This window comes from Balaenoptera physalus (genome assembly GCF_965194825.1).
Source record: "Balaenoptera physalus genome assembly, chromosome: 4".
Taxonomy (NCBI): Eukaryota; Metazoa; Chordata; class Mammalia; order Artiodactyla; family Balaenopteridae; genus Balaenoptera; species Balaenoptera physalus.
In genome coordinates, this window is record NC_138891.1 from 7,461,040 (window position 1) to 7,485,400 (window position 24,361).

Sequence of the window (24,361 nt, forward strand, 5' to 3'; positions counted from 1 at the left end):
ACCCATCCATGGAAACTTAGGTTGTTTCTGTATCTTGGATATTGTAAATAATGCTGCAACGAACATAGAGGTACATATATCTTTTTGAATTAGTCTTTTTGATTTCTTCAGATAAGTACCAGGAAGTGGAATTGCTGGAATTTATAGTAGTTCTATTTTTAATTTTTTGAAGAACCTCCATACTGTTTTTCATAGTGGCTGCACCAGTTTACATTCCCACCAACAGTGAATGAGGTTCCCTTTTCTCCACATCCTCACCAATACTTATTTCTTGTCTTGTCTTTTTGATAATAACCATCCTAACAAGTGTGGTTTTGATTTGCATTTCCCCGATGATTAGTGATGGAAAATGTCTGTTCATATCCTCTGCTCAATTTTTAATCAGATTGCTTGTTTTTCTATTATTGAGTTGTATGGGTTCTTCATATATTTTGGATATTAACCTCCTATTGATATATGATTTGCAAATATCTTCTCCCATTCATTAGGTTGCCCTTTTATTTTTTTGATGGTTTCCTTCACTGTGCAGAAGTTTTTTGGTTTGATGTAGTCCTACTTGTTTACTCTTGCTTTTGTTGCCCTCGACTTTGGTGTCTGATCCAAAAAGTCTTTATCAAGACTGATGTCAAGGAGTTCATTGTCCATGTTTTCTTCTAAGAGTTTTATGGTTTCAGGCCTTACATTCAACTCTTTAATCAATTTGAGTTAATTTTTGTACATGGTATAAGATAGTAGTCTATTTTCATAATTTTGCATGGGGTTGTCCAGTTTTCCTAACACCATTTATTGAAGAGACTGTCCTTTGTGCATTGACTATTCTTGCCCTCTTTATTGAAAATTAATTGATCATATATGTGTGAGTTTATTTCTGGGCTCTCTATTCTGTTCCATTGACCTATGTGTCTGTCTTATTGATCTTTGTGTGTTTTATAATGTTTTATACTGTTTTGATTACTATGGCTTTGTAACATAGTTTGAAATCTGGGAGCATTATAGCTCTAGCTTTGTTCTTTTTACTCAAGATTGCTTTAGCTATTCAGGGTTTTTGTGGTTCTGTACACATTTTAGGATTGTATATTCTTTTCTATGAAAGATGCCCTTGGAATTTTGATAGAGGTTGTATTGAATCTGTAGATTGATTGGGCAATATGGACATTTAAACAATATTAAGTCTTCTGATCCTTGAGCATAGAATATCTTTTGATTTATTTGTGTCTTCAATTTCTTACATCAACGTCTCATAGATTTCAGTGTACAGGTCTTTTACCTCCTTGGTTAAATTTATTCCTTGGTATTTTATTCTTTTTTATGCAATTGTAAGTGGAATTGTTTTCTTAATTTCTCTTTCTGATAGTTCACTGTTAGTGTATAAAAATGGAACAGATTTTTGTAATTTGATTTTGTACCCCACAGCCTTCCCAAATTAATTTATTCGTTCTAATAGTTTCTTGGTGGGGTCTTTAAGATTTTTCTACATACAAAATTATGTCATGTGCAAATAATGAAAGTTTTACATCTTCATTTCCAATTTGGATGACTTTTATTACCTTTTCTTGCCTAATTGCTCTGGCTAGGACTTCTAATATAATGTTGAAAAACAGTGGCTAGAATGGGTTTTCTTGTCTTGTTCCTGATCTTAGAGGAAAAGCTTTAGCTAACATACTATGATGGGCTTATCATATATGGCCTTTATTAGGTTGAGGTACATTCCCTCTATACCCACTTTGTTAAGAGTTTTTATCATAATGAATATTAGCTTTTTTCCAGTGCTCTTTCTGCATCTGTTGTGACCATCATATGATTTTTATCCTTCATTTTGTTAATGGGGTGTATCACGGTGATTGTTTTTCAGATGTTGAATTGTTCTTACATCCCTGAAATAAATCCCACTTGGTCATGGTGTATGATCCTTATAATGTATTGTTGAATTTGCTTTGCTGATATTTTGTTGAGGATTTTTACATCTATGTTTGTAAGGAATATTTGTCTATAATTTTCTTTGTTTTGTGTGTGTGGTGCCCTGGTCTGTTTCAGTATTAGGGTAATGCTGACCTCATAGAATGAGTTCAATTTTTGGTAAGAGTTTGAGAAATATAGGTATTAAATCTTCTTTGAGTGCTTGGTAGAATTCACCAGTGAAGCCATTTGGTCCTGGACTTTTGTTTGTTGGATGGTTTTTGATTACTGACTCAATCTCCTTACTAGTAAATTGTCTATTCAGGTTTTCTATTTCTTCATAATTCAGTCTTGGAAGATTGTATGTTTCTAGAAATTTACCCACTTCTTCTAGGTTAGCCAATTTTTTGGCATATAATTGTTCATAGTAGTACCTTATGACCCTTTGTATTTCTTTGGTATCAGTCGTATCTTCTCCTGTTTCATTTCTGGTTTTATTTGAGTTTCTCTCTCTTCTTTTTTTCTTTTACTGAATCTAGCTAATGGTTTGTCAATTTTGCTTATCTTTTCAAAGACCCAGCTCCTAGTTTTATTGATCTTTTCCATTGTCTTTTTAGTCTCTACTTCATTTATTTCTTCTCTAATGTTTATCATTTTCTTCCTTTTTCTAACATTGGGCTTTGTTTGTTCTTTTTCTAGTTTTTCTGGGGTGTAAAGTTAGGTTGTTTATTTGAGATTCTTCTGTTTCTAGAGGTAAGCTTGAATCACTATGAACTTCCTTCCCTCTTGAAACTGTTTTTGTTGCATTCAATAGATTCTGGTATGTTGTATTTTCATTTTTATTTGTCTCAAGGTATTTTAAAATTTCACCTTGGATTGCCTCATTTACCCTTTTATTGTTCAGTAGCATTTGTTTACTCTCCACATATTTGAGATTTCCCCAGTATTTTTCTTGTAATTGATTTCTAGTTTCATACCATGTGGTCAGAAAAAAAGGCTTCATATGACTTCAATCTTCTTTAATTTATTGAGACTTGTTATGTGGCCTAACATATGATCTCTCCTGGAAAATATTGCATGTGCACTTGAGAAGAATGTGTATTCTGCTACTTTTGGATGGAATGTTCTGTATATATGTATTCATTGCATCTGATCTAATGTATTAAGGCCAATGCTTCCTTATTGATTTTCTTCTGAATGATCTATCCATTGATGTATGTGGGATATTAAAGTTCCCTAGTATTATGGTATTGCTGTCTATTTCTCCCTTTAGGTCTGTTAATATTTGCTTTGTATATTTAGGTGCTCCTACGTTGGGTGCATAAATATTTACAAATGTTATATTGTCTTGTTGGATTTATCCCTTTCTCATTATGTAATACCTGTCTTTGTCTCTTATTACCATCTTTGTTTTATTTTATATATATATTTTTTTAATTTATTTTTTAATTTATTATTTATTTTTGGGCCTTTTTTGCTGTGTGCAGACTTTTTCTTCTGTTGTGGTGAGTGGGGGCCACTCTTCATTGAAGTGTGCAGGTTTCTCATTGCGGTGGCTTCTCCTGTTGTGGAGCACAGGCTCCAGGTGTGCAGGCTTCAGTAGTTGTGGTGCATGGGCTTAGTTGCTCCACAGCATGTGGGATCCTCCCGGACCAGGGCTCGAACCCATGTCCCCTACATTGGCAGGTGGATTCTTAACCACTGTGCTACCAGGGAAGCCCACCATCTTTGTTTTAAAGTCTATTTTGTCTAGTATAGATACCCCAACTTTCTTTTGGTTTCCATTTGTGTGAAACAACTTTTCCATCCCTTCACTTTCAGTCTGTGTGTGTTCTTACATCTAAAATGAGTTTCTTATAGGCAGCATGTAGATGGGTCTTGTTTATCTATCCATTCAGCCACTCTATGTCTTTTGATTGGAAGATTTAATCCATGAACATGTAAAGTAATTATTGATAGGTATGTACTTATTGCTGTTTTGTTAATTGATTTTTGACTGTTTTGTAGTTCTTCTCTGTTTTTTTCTTCTTCTCTTGTTCTCCTCCCTTGTGCTTTGGTGGTTTTCTTTGCTGTTATGGTTAGATTCCTTTCTCATTATCTATTGGGTATCTACTACAGGCTTTTGCTTTGTGATTACCATAATACTCACATATGACAGCCTATATATAAATAACAGCCTATTTTAAGTTGATAGCAAGGTAAGTTTGAGTACATTCTAAAACTCCATATTTTTACTACCCCTCCATGTTTTCTCTTTTTGATGTCATAATTTACATCTTTTTACTTTGTGTATTCCTTAATTATTGTACATATAGCTATTTTTACTACTTTTATCTTTTAACCTTTATAACAGCTTTATAAATGCCTAAATACTACCTTTACTATAAATATTTACCTTTACTGATAAAATGTTTACTTTCTTTTTTTTTTGTTTGTTACTAATTAGTACCTTTAGAGGTCCCTTTAACATTTCTTATAGAGTCATTTTAGTGGTGTGAACTTTAGCTTTTGCTTGTCTGGAAAACTGTTTATCTCTCCTTTGATTTTGGATGACAATCTCACTGGGTAGATTACTCTTGGTTGGAAGTTTTCCCCTTTCAGCACTTTGAATATATTGTGTTACTCCCCTCTGGCCTGTAAAGTTTCTCCTGAAAAATCTGCTTATAATCTTATGGGGCTGCCCTTGTGCACAACAAGTCATTTTACGCCTGCTGCTTTTAAGATTCTCTCTTTAACTTTTGACATTTTAATTATAATGTGCCTTGGTATGGATCTTTTGGGGTTCATCTTTTTGGAATTCTCTGGATTGGAATCTGGATGTCTATTCCCTTCCCCAGTTAATAAAGTTTTTAGCCATTATTTCTTCAAATAAGTTTTCTGTCCCTTTCTCTTTTTCGTCTCCTTCTGAACCCTCTATAATGCAAATGTTATTTTGCTTGATGTTGTCCCATAGATCGCTTAAGCTATTTCCACTTATTTATTTATTTAGGTATAGTTGCTTTACAATGTTGTGTTAATTTCTGCTGTACAATGAAGTGAATCAGCTATATGTATACCTATATCCCCTCCCTCTTGGACCTCCCTCCCAACCCTTCCATCCTACCCATCTAGGTCATCACAGAGCACTGAGCTGAGCTCCCTGGGCTATACAGCAGGTTCCCACTAGCTATCAATTTTACACATGGTAGCGTGTATATGTCAATCCTAATCTCCCAATTTGTCCCACTCCCCTTCCCCCCATGTCCACATGTTCGTTTTCTATGTCTGCATCTCTACTCCTGCCCTGCAAATAGGTTCATCTGTACCATTTTTCTAGATTCCACATATATGTGCTAATATATGATATTTGTTTTTTTTCTTTCTGACTTACTTCACTCTGTATGACAGACTCTAGGTCCATCCACGTCTCTACAAATGACCCAATTTCATTCCTTTTTATGGCTGAGTAATATTCCATTGTATATATGTACCACATCTTCTTTATCTATTCATCTGTTGATGGACATTTAGGTTGCTTCCATGTCCTGGCTATTGTAAATAGTGCCACAATTTTTTTTTTTTCTTTTTGCTCTTCTCTTTGAGTGAGTTCCACTACCCTGTCTTCCAGATCACCGATTCTTTCTCCTGCTTCAATTAGTCTGCTGTTGAATCCCTCTAGTGTATTTTCCAGTTCAAGTATTATATTCTTCAGTCATGTGCCTTCTTACATTTTCTATCTCTTTGTTAAAATTCTCACTATGTTTATCCATTCTTTTCTGAGTTTGGTGAGGATCTTCATGACCATTCTTTTGAACTCTTTACCTAGTTGATTACTATTTCTATTTCACTAAGGTTTTTTTTTTTTTCCTGGGTTTTTATCTTGTTCTTTCATTTGGAACATATTCCTATGTTTCCTCATTTTGCCTGACTGTGTTTGTTTCTATGAATTCTCCTTTCAGTCCTGAAGGAGAGGCCTTTGTAAGAGATGAACCTTGTTGTTCAACCAACCTTGCCTCTTGGTTGTCTCTCAAACCTTTTTGATTGTCTAAGCAGCCTGATTGGCTCTTGATAGATCCCAGTGGTTGAGGGTGTGCCAATACCTGTCAATGTTCCAAAGGGAGGATCTCAGTCAGTACCTAGTTTCAGGCTGACTGGAAGTCAGATCCTCAGGCAACAGCTTTTAAAGTATGCAAATATATACAGTCCTCTGAGACTTCAGTTGTAAACCCTACTGGCCTCTAGACCAGGCAATTTGGAGGTGTCCCCCTGGTGACAATTGCAAAAATCAGGGTTCCAGGTGAGTCTATAAGCTCTTCACTGGGAAGTACTGGTGAGCTGTAGTATGGCCAAGGAAGAGCACAGAGAAGGCATCACCAGCCTGTGTTCCCTGAGGGCACCTTCTTAGTCCCTAGATGTGTAGTAAACCTGAAGCCTACCCTTCAGGCTGAAGCTCTAAGACAGGTAAATAGACTTTTTTTCACAGGAAGATCTGGAGCATGTTCAGTGTGCTGTCTGTGCTATGCCCTAGGGGTGATGGCCTGCCAAGAACTGTCTCTCTGGTTGTTTCAGCCCCATGGGGCCCAGAAATACAAGTTTCCCTGGCCACCAGAGCCAGGCAATCAAGGAGTATGCACCAGTGGCTTTAGTGGGGTGGGGTATGCCCATCAACACTAGTTAAATGGAAGAGCACAAAACTGGCACCCACTAGTCCCTCAGTCTCTGAAGAGAGCCCCCACCAGCTTCTGCCCCTCCAGCAGACACGTTAATATTAGCTAATACACCTCCTTCACATATGGCTAGGCACTTTTCAAACTGCTGCTTGAACACTTGGTCCCAGGGTGAGTAAGTCTGTGAGTGAGCCCTTTAAGAGTGGAATCTCTGTTCCCTACAGCCCTTTGAGACTTCTGGATGTAAGCCCCATTGGCTTTCAAAGTCAGATGTTTGAGGGGCTTGTCTCTCAGGTACAGGTCTCAAGGGTTCCCCAACCCTGATGTTGGGCATGAACCCCCTCACTCCTCAGGAAGAAGTTCCATACGTGTGAGATCCTTCCGGTCGTGGGTTGCCACACAAGTAGTGGAGTTTTTGGTGAGACCGAATCTTTGCCTCTCCTACCTTCTTCACGTGGTCCTTTTGTCCTTTGTTGTGAAGGATCTGTTCAGCTAGTTTTCAGGTCTCTTTTCAGAGGAAACTGTTCCATATACAGCTGTGTATTTGCTGTTTCCATGGGAGGAGGTGAGTTCAGGCTTTTCCTACACTGCCATCTTGAAAAGCCCCTTGTACAGTTTTCATTTTAAATTCTTTTTCAAACTGGAATGTTGTTACTTGCCTTTTAACTGTGATTTAATATCCCTTTTGGTTATACTTTCCCAATAAAGAGTAGTTTAAGTTAAAAAAAAGATTAAAGATAAGTTTCCTTGAGTTTGCAGCCTTACCAAGCTACCTAACTAGACAACATTGCCATCTAGTGGCCTAAACATACTACAGTCATCACCTTTGGGGTGGGAGTTGGGGTCCTAGCATAGGTCTGAGGGGTGTGTCCAGGAAGTGCAATGTTAACAGTGATGCCAAAGCCACATCAAGAACATACAAACTCTTCCAGAGAAAACATGTGAGACCTTCAGTTGGAGAATCCAAAGCTGTACCAGCTCCACAGAGAAAAAAGTACCACTGCCATTGCAACGACCTTTGATCTGCCTCACTTATTTATTTCCTTTTCTTTGAACTTTTAGGGTCCATTTTTTCATTCCCTTGTTCACCTACTGCTTGAAAACATTTTCCAAACATTCACTCATCTTTACGAAAAGGATGTTACCCTACATCACCATGACCAGGTAAAGATGCAGGAATCAGATTGCTAATGGTGGTCAGGAACTCCACATGGGGGTCAATCTGAGCCTACACGGAGAACTAGAATGAGCAAGCAAGAGCTGGGCTTTGGTCTAAACAAGACGAAGCTTTAAGAGACAGGAAAATAGGAGAAGGCTTACAAGCATGGAGCAGATGCAGCTTCAACTGAGATTCCAAATATTCTAGAGATAAATATTCTTACATCCCTTGGGGCCTCTCCTTTCGTTAAAATCAGTTACTCAGGGTTTCTCCTGATTGACTAGAAGGTTTATGTAATCCGTTGCTTCTGCAACTAGGCCACCTATGGCAACCACCATCAACTGCCGGAAAAGCACGATGGGCATGAAGAAACATGCCCAAGATGGGACCATTATCAGAACACCACTGATAGGTTCTTGCCAACCCTCATCTCTGACCCTGTACAGGTAAGATCATAATAGAAGTTGAGAGCACAAACAAAACAGCCATTAAGTCTTTTTCAACCCACTTTTGATGAAATAAGGATAGAAACAAAAAACATCGGTTTAGATCTGTTTGAACAAAGGAACAGTGAGAAAGCTGGAAGAGGCAATTTTCAGAAATCCAAATATGTGCTTCTCCAAAATTTGCATCAGAGGCTGAGTCATGCCCATGCAAATGGATCTTAGTTCAAATTCATGTTAGAAAAATCTGGAACACACTTACTTCCCCTATGCAAATCTCCGAGGAAAACAGCCGTGGGTTCTTACCTATAATAAAAAGAATCTCCACCGCAATGTCACTGACTGTTGTGCTCCGAGTTGTCGATAGGTCATCATTGCCAATAAAGCAAACGTTGTAAGGTACGGTCACGGCAACATAAAACGTCGCCAATAGAATAAGCCAGTCCCAGCCGGCTTTGAAAGTGCTAAAATGCAAAAGTATGAATTTGGACTTTTTTGCATCAGAAACTTTATACTCCGGAAATGCTGGTTTATCTACAAAAACATTCTGTGGATAAAGACAAAAAGGAGAGAAGGGAGAAACACAACATTAGAAATAAGGAACACAAAGACTTAAACACATGGGGAGAATTATTTATACATACAATGTCAACACATCTTTATTTTTCTTTTGAATTTTAGAATTTTATTTATTTTTTTATACAGCAGGTTCTTATTAGTTATCCATTTTATACCTATTAGTGTATATATGTCAATCCCAATCTCCCAACAATGTCAATACATCTTACAAGTGACTTTTAGAAGTTGGTGATGCAAAAAGTAGACTTTTAAGTATGTTAAAATCGGGCAGAGATCTTTGTTATAAGTGACAGGAATATGCAGCGTGTAGTCACCAGTGTTAATAAGTGACTAATCCAGATTTTGTTCATGAAGAATAAAAAGATCACTACCTAAAATGTCACCTAGAAACATCCAAAGTTGCAAGTATAAGCCTACATACATTATAAACACAAAGATACAGTTATGTTCCTACTGTCATGGGGACATTCCGTATACTTATAGTTTTGAGATGACAGTCATTATCTAAAGAATATATTGGGCCTGAAATACTTCTAATAACAGCAAAGGTACCATTTTTTTTCTCAAAAGGTTAGAGCTATATGATCAATTCAATTGTAAATAGCTGTTAACATGTCTTTCAAACTATAAGCAGGTTGTGCTGACTACTTGCATTTTGTATTATGGTTGTTGGTGAAGTTTCCAGCTGGGAACCCAAATCTCATAACCTTGATGGACACAGATTTATTCTGGCACTGGCTAGCCCTTGTTAAGATGGCAAAGCAAGAAACAGTTACTTAACAGTTATTATTCAAGTCATGGGAGGAGAAAGGCAATGTTCACTGTGAAGCTGATTAAATGCAGAAGAATAGCTGGAGTTTTTATAACTGCAAAAGCCCTTCACTTTGAAAGCAGTCCAAATTGAGGAACAATTCTCTTTATTGCTGTGAGACAAAGGGAGGCCCAACAATAGCGTGTGTGGCAATTTGACAGCCTCTGACCAGATACTTGCAGACCTTGCTTTGACCTCAATTAATGAGAAATACAAGATAGGTAATGGAAACTTAAATGTGAAAGTTACGTTGAATGAACAGAACAGTTCAAAGTTCTTGAATACTGTTACTTGCAGGTCGCAGTGTGTTTTCTTGTTTCTGGCATTGAAGGAAGGGCAAATTAATGTGATATGTTCAGGGATTCCTAAAGTACTTGGAAATTCAAGAAAGGTTCAGAGCAATCAGGAACACAAGCTCTTTAGTGGTGACCCTCAGTGCCCAAATATTTCTGCTACCTTAATATGAATGCCTCTCCTATCTTGCATCTCTCTTTGGTAGGCATTTACAACACACGTTTCTACTTCTTGTTAATAGTCTCACTCATCCCACAGGGCACCTCATAAAGCCAGGATTTTGTGGTGAGGGAGGGCCTGCTTCACTCCTTCCAGATGGTTCTTTGATGCCCATCTGCCATCGTGTCTATGCTCCATTCAATTCCCTGACTTGACCTGCCTCCTTTGCCTCATTCTCTGGTTTCTAGGAACAGGTTCCAAAGGTGGATTATGACATAAAACTGAGGAATGAAGAGGAAAGTAACCCCTGTTGGGCTTCTCATCAAAGCTGAGGCTGATGCATCGGAGAAGAGAGAGTTGGGGTCCATAAGTATAAATCTCAAGGTTGACAAGCACTTCTATTTACAATAGGACATGATGGATTCTAATACGATTTTTTTTCAAATATTTACTACGATAACACATAACCAAAAGCCATGGAAGAATATCTCAATTTTTATCCAAATAAGTCTTTTTCTATCATGTTACAGAAATGAAATGTTTACTTTATTTGAGAGAGAAGCCAGCTCTAGGAGTAAAGGTTGGGAAAACTCAAGAAGTAAAGTATTTTTTTATTGAATTATGTTGATTATACGAAGCATTAGTGATGCTGATGAAAAAGGTCAGCAATGTAATAGTTATCTCCACAAATCAGAAAATAAATCACACTATTTCATTTTTATAGGCTACTTAAAATATATTATTTAAATTATTTTAAAAGATACTGAGAATCCAATACATCTCAGATTAGACTTAAATTTTAAAAGGTGTTTCATTCAAATTCTGCATACATCCTGACACAATCACCTGAGTGAAAAAAAGAGATGTGCTTCTCCTCCTGCTTCTCTATTTGTAAAGTTTTATCAAAAACCTTTTGAATGGAAGAAAATTTCTTACAATTGGAAAGTGTGCTTTTAGCAAGTAAGGGGGAAAAGACGTATTATTTATAACCCTGAAACCTATGAAGTTTGCTTAAAGAATAATACAACCAACCATCCTCGATGTTAGTTATATATATTATTTATTAATTTTCAAGCCTATTGTTTAGTACCAATGGTGTTTGAGTAGTTTAACCTCTACCCTATGTATAACTGAAACAGAGTAGTTAAAGCCAAAGCCTAATCAAGGTAACTGTTTCCTAAACTATTTTTGCAACATGTCTTTGAAATTAACATCCAAATGAACAAAGGGATGGGAAAATGTTTCTACAGTCATTACGCTGAGTAATTGCAAGGTAGCATATGCCTTCGATGACTACCAGCCCGGTACCCTGTTGGTCATATGTGGGCATCTAAAGCACTGTCCCTTCAAGCTCCCAAGGCTCCCATGTGATCTTTGGGTTGAAGACATTTGCCTCATCCCAATGTCATGTAATAGAGTAACAAATCAAGGAAACCAGAAATTAAAAACCTTTTCCAAGAGGTACCATGTGGCAAAGTTAGAGCCAGGATTAAAGGGTGTTACATCCTGATTCTCAGAGCTTGCTAATGGCCCGATGAGCTAATTTGTTCTGAGTTGAATCATACATTCCTATTCCACAGAATTGTATCAGAGAAGCAGCAAGGTAGGGGCAGAAGCACCGTGGCTTTGAGTCAGAAGATTCATGGATGGGTCCCACATCTGCTGGTTCTACTTTTGAGATCTCAAATAAGTTGTTCTTTTCCATCTTTAAATTGGAACGAATAAAAATCATATCTAGTAATGGCTTGCTGTAAGGATCAAATGATATGATAACAGCAAAAGGAATTTGTAAATAGCAAAGAGCTACAAAAACATTAAGAAGTCTTCTTTTTGGGCACATGAATGTTAATATATCCAGAATTCCCCAAAGACTGATTGTCTAGCCAGTAAACCATTCAGATGATTGTTTCCTCTTCCCTCTTCTCTCTTTCTGTTGTCCTTTAGTCACTCTGCCCTGTTCTCCTTGAAAAGAGATGGTGAACAGGGCCAGTCCTGATTCCACATTTCCTTTTCAGAAATAAGATGTTACCTGTATTGTCAGATTCACTGTGCTGATTTGACACCCTTCCTTACCATGTATTATTTTAATGCTCCACCCTGATATTTGTACTTCTTAAATGAATGCAATTTAGCAAATTAGCCAAGCAGTGGGAGTTATGATTTTTTAAATAAGATTTTTAACTACTGTTCTGTACTTTGTTGAATCAAAAGGGGAAAAACAGCATGTTCTGTGAATGCATTTTTAAGCTCACTAATACTTAGTACATTTAAATGACTCTGGACTAAATGCTAGAAGAGTGTCATCTTTCAGCATTACAGAATCTCAGACTAATATTTGTTTAGATGTTTTGCTGGCTGGCTTTCATAGAATCAACCCCAGGTGTGGTTACCTTTGTTTCTTCCTAGAACTTGTTTACTGTCACTAAGGCTGACTTGGTAACTGAAGGCAGGTATAACGAGGAACCAGGGGAAGGATTCAGAGATCTAGTGGTGTGCACGGTTTGAAGTCTATCCCTGGACTCTCAGGAAACCAATGTGACATACGGGTGTCCCTAGAAAATCTTTATATTAAGCCAAGACAAACTAAACAGAATGTGACTCTTAACAGTGGTGCGTGGCAGATCAGCAAGAACATGAGTGATGGTCCTGGAGCACAAAGAGATGGAAATGGCTTGTCTGGCTCCCAGAGGGGAATCCCACTGAAGCAGAACCAGGTTGGCAGCGCTTTCATGTCAGATCGTGCTCTACACCTGGGCTCATGCATCTTTGCTCACTAAAATCAGGTAAGCAGATACTTTGTGTGTCTGATGCATGACTGCTTTAGCAAAGCATCCATATGTCAGATTAGGTACTCTCAAGCTCTTTGTGTACAATGAGATGCCTCTCCTGTGTCCTTAACTCCCAGAACCTCGGGATCTAGATCAATTCCAAAGCAGCAATGGTTGTTTGATATGACTTTTTCTAAAGTCATTGGCAAGTTAGACCCTGAGTCTTGATGTCTGCTGCCCATAGTCACATATACTCCCAAAGTTGTATGTTCTGGAGATTCCGCAAGGCAAATTAATGACACCACCATCATTTGAAAAATCATCTTTGAATATCTACAACCAAACAGACAGAGCTCTGGATCTCCGAGTGAAGTCTCTTAGTTCTCAGAACCAACGATAAAATTAACTGTGAAATCCTGGAGGACGTGTGTCACTTAAAACACTACAGAGTCACCTTTTATAGTCACAGTTGACAGATAACCACCAGGTTTCAGAGAGGAGCCCTACCATAATTTACTACGAGTGCGACTTTTAAAAAACCCATATAATATATGGCATGTCATTTCAAACCCAGTTCCAAGGTGCGAAATTTCCAACTCTGTGTTGCATAAAACGTAAATTTTCCAAATAAAGTAATGACTTTGATTTGTTCATGGTCCCCCTGGATGAAAGCATTCAGTGAAATTAGATAAAGTGCAAAATAGATGGAGCTAAAATTAAATCTGAGAAATTTTAACCAACAAACTATGGATGTGTAATATAACTTGTTCATAAAATGTAACCAGTCCCATTTGCAGTGTCCCTAGTACCATATTGTACTGACTGAAATAATATTCTATGCTGTGATAACACTATGATTAATCATTTTTATTATAGAAATGCCTCGTGACTGCTGACCTTTTCCAGTTTGTTTTTTATAGGAAAGCACAAGCCAAAGTGGAAAAAAAATCTAGCAAAGCCAATAAATGCGTAATTGGAGGCTTTCTTTTGTGAATCAAACACTGCCACCAAGGGAAAGTCTAGCATTCACTGTGTACACACACACACACCACCTACATTATTTATTTTCAATTTGTTCTTTTCTCTTCTTTGCAGGTGACCAGAGATGTGATAAAGGACCGCTCGGCTCCGTCTCCGGGCTGAATCAAAGTGGGTCCCTGTTCTTGATCTTCCTTTGGCTTTGTCTGGGGGAAAATAAAACTCATTAAGCATCAATGAATGTATCATTTGACCCCAAGAATGTCATTTTGGCAGTTCCTTCTTAAGAGCACATAGTACATGCTTTTCAACACCTAAAATTATTTGCTGGCTCCTAATGACATTTAATTTAATTTTAGTTCCTTACAATTTATTTATTTTTATCATCATATTAACATCATTATTTTTTTTAATTAAAGTAAAACATACAAGAGCACAGAGAAACTTTCAAAGAGTTCAGGAAAGCATTAAACAAAAAAATCTTACTCCTTCCTTCCGGCTGTTCCACATTCATATCCCTAATTCTACTTTCAACCTTTTTTTCTCAATTTTTTCCAGAAAAATATCTAATACATATGCTATATCCACATTTATATTTATTTCTTTGCTTAAATGGAAGTTTACAATAAAAACTATTTATATTTTACTTTTTCCACTTCAAAGTAATGTAAATCATTTCTAATTTGCACATTATCGTTCTCTGCCATTCTTTTTTACAGCTAAGAGTGTACCATGTTAAGGATATAACTAGTCTTATTTCCTTTACTATTTCCCTATCATGAACATTTAGGTTTATCCAGGATTTTTAAAAAATCTCTGTAGATAATCCTGCAATGAATATTCTTAAATGCATAGAGCTGTGCATTGGTATGCCAAGATATTCAGTAAATAAATTACTAGGAGTGGATATGTACATTTCAAGTTTTGGTATACATATTCCAAATTTAATTCCTGCAACTTACACTCCCAGCAACATTGAGTGGTTGTGCCTACTTTACCACAGACATCAAAATTATGAAATATAAAATAAGAGTAGCCTAACATTTTAATAGCTGAAAGATGCCATAACATTGTTTGAAGTTGCATTTTTAAAATGATGAGTGTGGATAAGCATTCACTTAAATATTATTGTCCAATTGCATTTATTCTTATGAAGTCTATTCATATTATTTTTGCCAATTTTGAAATTAAGTTGGTACTTTCTATTTATTTGCATGAGCTCTTTGTATATTAGTTACCATTTTCTTATCACATATGCTGTTGACAATGTTCCCCTTTTGTTACTTGACCTTGGATTTTTATTTATGCTGTATAAAAATTTTACATTTTTTATGTTGTCAGACTTATCATCTATAAATTTTTGGTGTCTAGACTTTATATCGTGCATAACCAAATTGTCTTCACTCAAAAATTATTTTAAAAAATCTATGTCTGCTTTCTTCCAACATGTTTATGTCTTCATCTTTTAATTTTAAACATTTAAATTTTTAATCCAATTGGACTCTATGTTAGTAAAATTAGGTAAGAATCCAGCTATTTTATTTTCTTTCCAAAGGCCTACTGCCAAAGAGAAATATATAAATTGACTCTATGAAATGAAGAAACATTTAGTGCTTATTTGGTCAGTTGGTGAACATATAATTTTATGCTTAATAAATTCTATATATATGACAATAATTGCAAAATATAAAAATTAAAAACTTATTTATCTAAGCTTCATCATCAAACCTCTGTAGTACTTTGAAGGCTGTTTGATTCCTCTTCATAAAAATGATTTGGTTTGGTTGCTACACTGGGGAAGCCATGTAACTATTATTGATGGCCAGTGTGTGGCAGGCCCTGTTCTAGATCCTCAGTATTAACCGATTTCAATTAATCTTCATAAATACTCATTGAGATAAGCATTATTATCCTCCATTTACAGAGGAGAAAACTGAAAGGTCTAATATTGTGTCACATGACCACATGGCTAGTTAGGAGTAGAGCCAGTCTGTGAAGCCAGATTGGTCTAAATTCTCTACTTCCACATGTAGCCCAAGTCCTTTAATGACTTAAATCAATGTTCAAATGCTGCTTGGTGTTAAGTGTCACATAGACAAATATGTCATAGTCACTGCCCCTCTGAGCCTGATCTCCAGGTGTTTCAATGCCTTTAATTCCCGCCCCCCATTCTCAGTCCACACTGGAATGTTTTTAATGACCAGAAAATAGGATGTTTTATTCATGGCAAAAGTCTAATCTGATGTTACATGTTTTTTCATTGCTCACCTTTTGCTTCAAACTTTGAAAGAATGTTTAAAATAGAATATATTACTATAGACCTGAATCAATAAAAACAGATTAACAAAAAAACACAACGTAGAAGATCAAAAGGGGTACTTTTTTTTTTGGAAACTCGATTGAACAAAGCACATTTTATTGTACTACTAAAAGTTAAGGTTACGTCTTCATGTGTTCAGTTTTTTTGGTCTGCATAGAAGTCTTATAAGTAGCATCTGAAAATGTAATAATTAATCGATCAGGGTGTAATTTTTACATATATTTAAATTGGAAAACTGCCAGAGTTTTAAGATAGTGTCTACAGGAATGTGGTAGGAAAGGCCAGCAGGCTGCTTATGCAATGTCAGTCAGTATGAAAATGACGGATGGAATTACAATGCTAACTACAAAATGGACCAGATTAGAGATTTATGACAGTCAATAAGCTAAGTCCCTTCTCTGTGGAGAAATCTAATTATGGGTGAGATATTCCAAATCAAACAACAAGAATTTTATAATCTTAAAAAATAATCCCTCAAAGGGAAATGTCAGAGAAATGTATGTGTCTTGGTCTTGGCGCTAAGTGGAAGGAAAAAAAAAGTTTCCTTGAAAAGTTTTAATCATGATTTAACCTTCATGCAAGATTGGGACTGAAAATCATTCCACTTAGGTGATTGGAAATCTCCCAGGCAAAGGAATGAATTTAAAATGGTCCTGGGTTGGTAGCTCCCAAATGAAAAAAAAAATCAAAAATAGAGTTGGGAACAACTCATTTAAAAAAAAAAAAAGTCTTGACAGTGAAATTCATAATTTTCATATAAATACAAACACATAAAATATACATATGAAATACACTTGAAACACAAGTGTGCTTGTGTGTATAACTAGAAACAAGCCAAATGTCCATAAACAAAAAAGAAATGCATAAATGGTTGTATAGTCATGACATAGGATGTTAAACTAGCCTTAGTGAGAATAATTGGAAAATGAATGAAATTGTGCCCCTACCTGTTAGCACAGAAAGATCTCAAAAACACAATGCTAAGTACAAAAGCAATAAAGATGAGCACTGACAACATGGCAACATTTTTATAATATTCACACACATGCAAAACTAAGTAATATACCATCTAGGGAAATGTATGTGCTACAAAACTACCCATAATCATATGACTACAGCAAATTGCAGAGATTGGAAAACGTAGTCTCTAGCTGGGTTACCATGTGCCTTCCTAAATGGAATTAGTTAAATTCTGTTTTGTTAAACTGGATTTGGGGTGTATGGGGATTTTTAAGAACATTTTCATATTATATGTATTACAGATATTATATTTTTGAATGTAAAAAATATTTCACAACAAATAAAGACAAGACTAAAGTGGAATTGGACCATGTAGCAGTGGGACCTGACCAGATTCCTTAGAGTTGGGGTGGTTAGGGGTGAGGCATCAATTGCTTAAGATGAATGACTCAGGGTTAAAACCTGAAGGAGGAAGAGTTATTAATAAGATGAGGGGTGGCAGAGGGAAGAACATTCCTGAGAGCAAATAAAAGGTGTGAGAACCTTGGTCAGAAGGGAGCTCAGTGTCTTGGAAGAACTCAAAGAAGTCCTGGAGGGTTGGGATATAGAGAATGGGAAGAAGAGAAGAAAAAGGGAAAGCAGAAGGTAGGCAGAAGTCCACTTCACTTTTCCTCAGACTATGTCAGCCACACTGAGCTGTAGACAAAGCTGGGGAATACAGTCTCTAGTTGGGCAGCCATGTGCCCTGTTAAATCATAGTCTTGTATGAAAGGGTCTCTCAGACACAGGATAAACCTGTATGGTCACCGCCATAACTATGGCTTGCTATAAGAGAAAACCAAATAAGAGTCAACCAGAAGGATATACAAATGAAAGAAATAAATGAAATGGAAAAAAAAGTTTAGAAAATATATGATCAATAAAACCAAAGGAAGATAAAAGTGTTAAACTTCTGGCAATTGTATTCAAGGAAAAATAGAGACAACATCAACAATGTTAAGATTTTAAAAAGGACCATAAATTGAGAAGACTTTTAAAATGATGAGATTACTTTGTGAAAAAATCTATCAGCATAGTTTTCTAGATTAAATGAATACTTTGGGGAGGGTAGTTAATTCCCAAAATAGGTCCCCAAAGTGGTAAAAACCTTGAGTAGACCAATAACCATGGAAGGAAGTAGAGAAAGAGACCATTTCATTCATACTGCTTATCACCCCCACTAAAGGCTATTTCAGATGGTTTTAAAGGTCAGTGTTATCAAGCCTTAAAGGAACAAGTAAGTTTTTTTATTGAAGTATAATTGATTTACAATGTTTCAGGTGTACAGCAAAGTGATTCAGAGATATATATATATATATATATATATAAAATATATCTTTTTTAAATTCTTTTCCATGATAGGTTATTACAAGATATTAAATGTAGTTTCCTGTGCTATACAGTAGGTCCTTGTTGTTTATCTATTTTTTATACAGTAGTGTGTATCTGTTAATCCCGAATTCCCAATTTATCCCTCCCCCCACTTCCCCTTTGGTAATCATAAGTTTGTTTCCTACATTTGTGAGTCTATTTTTGTTTTGTAAATAAGTTTATTTGTATCTGTTTTAAAATTCCACATATAAGTGATATCATATGATATTTGTCTTTCTCTGTCTTACTTCACTTAGCATGATAATCTCTAGGTCGATCCATGTTGCTGCAAATGGTATTATTTCATTCTTTTTTATGGCTGAGTAATATTCCATTTTATATTACACCACATCTTCTTTATTCATTCATCTGTTGATGGACATTTAGGTTGCTTCCATGTCTTGACTATTATAAATAGTGCTGTTATGAACATTGGGGTGCAAATAAGAATTTTGTCTTTTCCAGATATATACCCAAGAGTGAGATTGCTGGATCATACAGTAAGTCTATTTTTAATTTTTTAAGAACCTCCATACTGTTCTCCATAGTGGTCGCACCAATTTACATTCCCACCAACAGTGTAGGAGGAGGAACAAATAATTCTTTTAAAGCTTTGGAGAACAAAAAAGCCTGAAAATTTCTGAAATCAATCTACAAGTCCAGAAAAGTCTGATATCAAAACTAGGTGAGTATATCACAAAAAGATAACCATATACCACTTTGAATATATATGCTAAAATCCTAAACAATACATTAGTAAACTGAATATAGAAGTGTATTAAAAGAAAATGTACCATGCTTATCGGGATTTATTCCAAGGATGGTTCCATTTTAGGAAATTATTATATAATTCATCAGATTTATAAAGAAGAAAACCCATGTCATTATCTCAGTAAACACTGATTTTTTAAACATAACTCCATAAATATTCTTTTTTAAAAAATGACTTTGTAATAAGCAAGCAATAGATGCAAGGAATTTTCTTTAACTTGATAGAAAGTATCTATGAGTAACCAAGGGAAAACTCATATTTAATGAGGTGACATTAGAAGCTTCATAGTTTTTGCAATTTATAAAATGACAAAAATCTCCCCCCAAAATGGAAAATGAAGTCAATGTAAACCCATTATGGAAGTTTTTGAAAATAAAGAAAAATAAAGAAATAAAGAATGCCTGGTTGTTTTCAATAACGATTTCATGCATTTCCTTCTACATTTTTACTGCATTTATTTTTTTACTAACTCATTTGCAACTACATAACATATACACAATTATTCTTTGAATATTAAAAAATAATACATGTACTTTTTACAAAATTTAGAAGTGTAAACAATATAAAGCAGAAAATGAATCTCTTTCGTAGTATCATCTCCCAGAAATAATTTAACATTTTGGTGGATTTATTTTTTTATTTTGTTCTAGAATTTCTTTCTTTTCTTTTTTTCACATCATTGAACTCATATCATGTAACTAATCTTAAATATAATTAACACAGAATAACCACAGATTTTTAGATAGGGAAAAATATCTATCTGCCAAAAGACATGGGACTGGATCGTAGCTTTACTTGATTAAGAAAAATGTCTGTAACTCAGTTCATTCAATATGGATTATATATATATAATATATATATTATATATATATATAAATTTTTTCAAAATGTATAGAATATTCTTTTAAAGGTTGCAATGCAAATGGCCATTTGTTCATGAACTAAGCCTTTCTTCCGTGGTGGGAAATGAAAACGCTGAATGATTCTGCTGGCGGAATTGTAGTGATGCTGTGCTACACATCCAGATGCCCCCTCAGAATTAAAAGGGTTAAGTCTTGGGCTTCCCTGGTGGTACAGTGGTTGGGAGTCCGCCTACCAGTGCAGGGGTCGCGGGATCGAGCCCTGGCCCGGGAGGATCCCACATGCAGTGGAGCGGCTAGGCCCGTGTGCCGCAATTACTGAGCCTGCGCTCCAGAGCCCGCGAGCCACAACTACTGAGCCTGTGTGCCACAACTACTGAAGCCCGTGCACCTAGAGCCCATGCTCCGCAACAAGGGGGGCCACTGCAATGAGAAGTCCGCGCACCGCAGCGAAGAGTGGCCCCCCTTCGCCGCGACTAGAGAGAGCCCGCGTGCAGCAGCGAAGACCCAATGCAGTCAAGAATAAATAAATTAAAAAAAAAAAAAAAAGGTTAAGTCTGCGGTGGCTGGGAGTATGCCGGCCCAGAGCCCTCACCTCTTAGCCCTCAGTCCTTTCTGGCATTGCCTTCAGCTGAAGGAAGTGACCTTGATCAAGATCATGCCCCTTTCCCAGAGCAGCCTGCATTCAATGATGGGTCAATATGGGTGTGTAACAGGAGGTCCCCCTGTCCAACCCTGAAGGACACACAGCTTTAGCTGGTGGTGTACCTGGAGTGGGCAAAATATCTTGTTGCAACTTCATTGCAGCCCAATTTGTTCCTCTGCTCCTTCCTTCCTTCTCTTCCTTTATACAAGTGTTGAGCCTAAGAGGATTCCCTGAAAACTTCCTGCAATCTCCATCTCAGACCAGCTTCCCAGAGATCCTGACCTGCATCAACAGTGTTGCAGCTTCACCCTTGTTCACAGGGTCTGAATAAACACAGCTGGTTGGTGTTTAAGTAATGATTACCCTCTGAACTGTGGGGTAAAGGATGTGCCCCAGAAAAAAAAATATTTACTATTTGTTATGTGAACTAAGACTGCCACCTTCCATATAAGTAAACAAAGGATGTTGCAGCCATCAAGACATCACATTACAGCCTCCCCAGTGGTGAGCCCTGAGGGAACTCAGGATGGAAACAGGATGCCAGTCATCTTGCAGTCAACTGCTGCAGCCACCCCCACGGTGTACCCTGAGGATACTCTGGATGAGAAAGCACAGAATACTGGCCCCAGAGAGCTGAGGTGCATGTCAAAGGAATGATTTCAGTGAGCCCAGACTCTTGCATCTTCCCATATATAGAAAAGGACTAAGTTCCTTAACTTGAGATATCTGGTTTTCTTTAATTCACAGTAATCTTTTGATGTACCAACTACCTGGTCTTTTGTTGAAAAAAATCCTATATATCCTGGCTCCACTCCCCCCACCCCCCTTGCTTCTTCAGAACAGTTTCTCAGAGTTCAGAGGCTTAAGTCCTCAGAATGTCCACCATATAAAACATAACTCTCCACTTTTAGGTTGTGTGTTTTTTTTCAGTTGACGGTTATGATACATAGAAATGACTAGAAGGGAAAGAAGAATAATGTAGTGAATTGTTACAGGACTTGGCTTATTCCATGAATTGAAGAATCCCTCTGGATTTAATACATAATGGGTCCAAACTGGTTTAGGAAAGACACAAATTTATAACTTCTACATTCTTAGATTTATAATTCTGAATCATTTCTATTGGCTGGAACACATCTTTAAGTAGTTTCTTTTAGGAGACATATTTGGGTTATGTATTTTATGGTTTTCCATATACTGAACTCTGCAATCGTCTACTGTGACTTTGCTAGTCTGAGAATGTCACAAAAACCTGCCAATCTCTGGATCTATCAGATGGGTTGTATGCTGGGACAGGGCAGTGGGAGCGTCCAAACCAGGTGTAGGCAATAAGAAGTGTTGTCTGCAGAAAATTTTAAAACAATAATCCAGCCACATTTGGTCAGCTTTTTATTACTGCCACGTGCTGGTAATTTAAAATAACTCCCGTGACAAAACATTCTTCCTCAACCCAAAATCTTTTGTTAATCTTGATTCAAAACAATTCCTGTGGTTATTGCTCAATTTTAATAATACATGTAAGTTTCAAAATTGGCACATTTATAGTACAGACTGGGAGAAAATATTTCCAAATCACTTATCTCTAGAATACATAAAGAACTCCCCAAACTCAACATTAAGAAAACCTAACAATCCAGTTAGAAAATGAACAAAACATACGAAGAGATATTTCACTTAAGAGGATACAAGAATGGTGAATATTCACATGGAAAGATATTCAACATCACTAGTCATTAGGGAAATGCAAATTGAGACTATAATGAGATATAACTACACACCAACCAGAGGAGCTAAAATGAAAAATAGTGACAATACCAAATGCTGGTGAGGAAGTGGAGGTACCGGGTATTTCACACATTGCTGATAGAAATGTAAAGTGATATAGTCACTCTGGAAAATAGTTCAGCAGTTTCTTCAAAAACAACAACTAAATATATACTTAACCCTGCAAACCAGCAATTATATTCCTGGGCAATTACCCCAGAGAAATGAAAACTTATGTCCACACAAAAACCTGTGCACAATTGTTCATAGCAGCTTTATCTGTAATAGCCAAGAACAGGAAACAACCCAAATGTCATTCAATCAGTGAATGGTTAAATAAATTGTGGTATATCCATACTATGGAATACCATTCAGGAATAAGAAGGAACAAAATATTAATGTATTCATAACTTGGATACATCTACAGGGCATTATATTCAGTTAAAAAAAGCTAATCACAAAAAGTTACATACTACATGATTCTATTTATGTAACATTTTCTAAATATTGGAGGTGGGGAACAGACCAGCAGTAGTCAGAGGGTAGGGGGGTGTATGACTCCATAAGGGTAGCAAGAGGAAGATATTTGTAGAGATGAAATAGTTACATATCTTGATTATGGCTGTGGTCACACAAATCTACCCTTGTGATGAAATGGCGTAGAACTATACACACATAATGTCCCAATGCCAATTTCCTAGTTTGGGTATTATACTATAATTATGTAAGATGTAACCATTGGAAACAACTGAGACCTTTCTCTCTCTCTACTATGACTGAAAATTCCCATGAATCTATAACTATTTCAGAATAGAAAGTGAAAGGGATATTTTCAGGTTACGTCTGGATATTGCTTTGTTTTTACTGATTTTTTGAGTGCAGCATATTGAGGCCTTTTAATTGCTTTCAACATGTGCGAATCCAAGCTGCATGGAAGTCTGGAGCTGGTGTCTCATCTCAGTGATGTTGGTAGCCCAAGAGTCTGTGTCAATTTGGGAAAAGAATCCTTCCTCAAAACATACTAGTTCCATCTGAGACAGGATGGGACCTGGGACCCTTTGCTGTAATGCTTGCACCTGGACAAACGTCTCCTTGAGTAACGAAATACAAAGAAACTATAAGGGACTAAAAATAACTGCGTGCATGCCCAGTTGGGGCAAATTACAGATAACAAGATACAAAAAGACCAAAAAACCCAACTGCTAATTCTGAAGAGCCTGGAACAAAAGCAGGGTACTGCACAGGCACCCTGCATACAATACCACCAAAGGGGTGGGCAGATAACCTAAGCCACCCCTCTGGCCCGACCCCAGGGACACACCCCTACCCTCACCCCCATGTAAGGAACCAGCTCGCCCCTCGCCCCCGGGAAGCAAGCAAGGGAACCTGTTGCTTGTTCTCTCTCCCCCTTGCTGTAGCAGGGGCCCCAGTAAAGCCTTGCCTGAACTTCTTGTCTGGCCTCTAGTCAACTTCTATTGATTGGGGAAGGCCAAGAACGCTGGTTGGTATCACATCTACTATAAATTTGTTACACTGAACTGATCTTGTCGGAATATGACACTTGACTGTCACGTGCCAGAAAATTTATTATAAAATATAAAAATTTACACATTTACAAATCACATCGATTTCACCTCTTGTCTTTTTTAGTCTATTTTTCAGAGAAATCCTTAAAGACCACTGTGCATAAGACTAGAGACTATATTTTACAGAGTCATGTATATTTTACACTACTTCTGATGTAATTATTTTTAGTTTATTTATTTGCATTATGAAGTAAACATTTAATTGAGTATAAGATATATACCAAAAAAAGACAAATTAGAGTGTGCAGCTTGTTTTCTGGTTGGTACTGATCTTGAATATTTAAATCAGAGAAATATTTATATATATATT

General features: G+C 36.6%; 1 protein-coding gene and 1 long non-coding RNA gene across 2 annotated transcripts in view; one reads left to right on the forward strand and one right to left on the reverse strand.

The window, feature by feature from the left end:
• KCNH8 (potassium voltage-gated channel subfamily H member 8) overlaps positions 1-24,361 on the reverse strand; it is a 401,123-nt gene that overhangs the window by 176,750 nt on the left and 200,012 nt on the right. Inside the window, exons 4-5 of the mRNA XM_082460817.1 lie at positions 13,812-13,939; positions 8,451-8,691 (exon numbers count right to left, since the gene is read on the reverse strand). Coding sequence (XP_082316943.1) covers positions 8,451-8,691; positions 13,812-13,939 — 369 coding nt within the window. The remainder of the gene's footprint in view (positions 1-8,450; positions 8,692-13,811; positions 13,940-24,361) is intronic.
• On the forward strand, positions 8,683-13,970 carry LOC309660316. The gene is made up of 2 exons (XR_014263335.1): positions 8,683-12,770; positions 13,851-13,970. It is a non-coding gene; the product is annotated as an uncharacterized lncRNA (long non-coding RNA).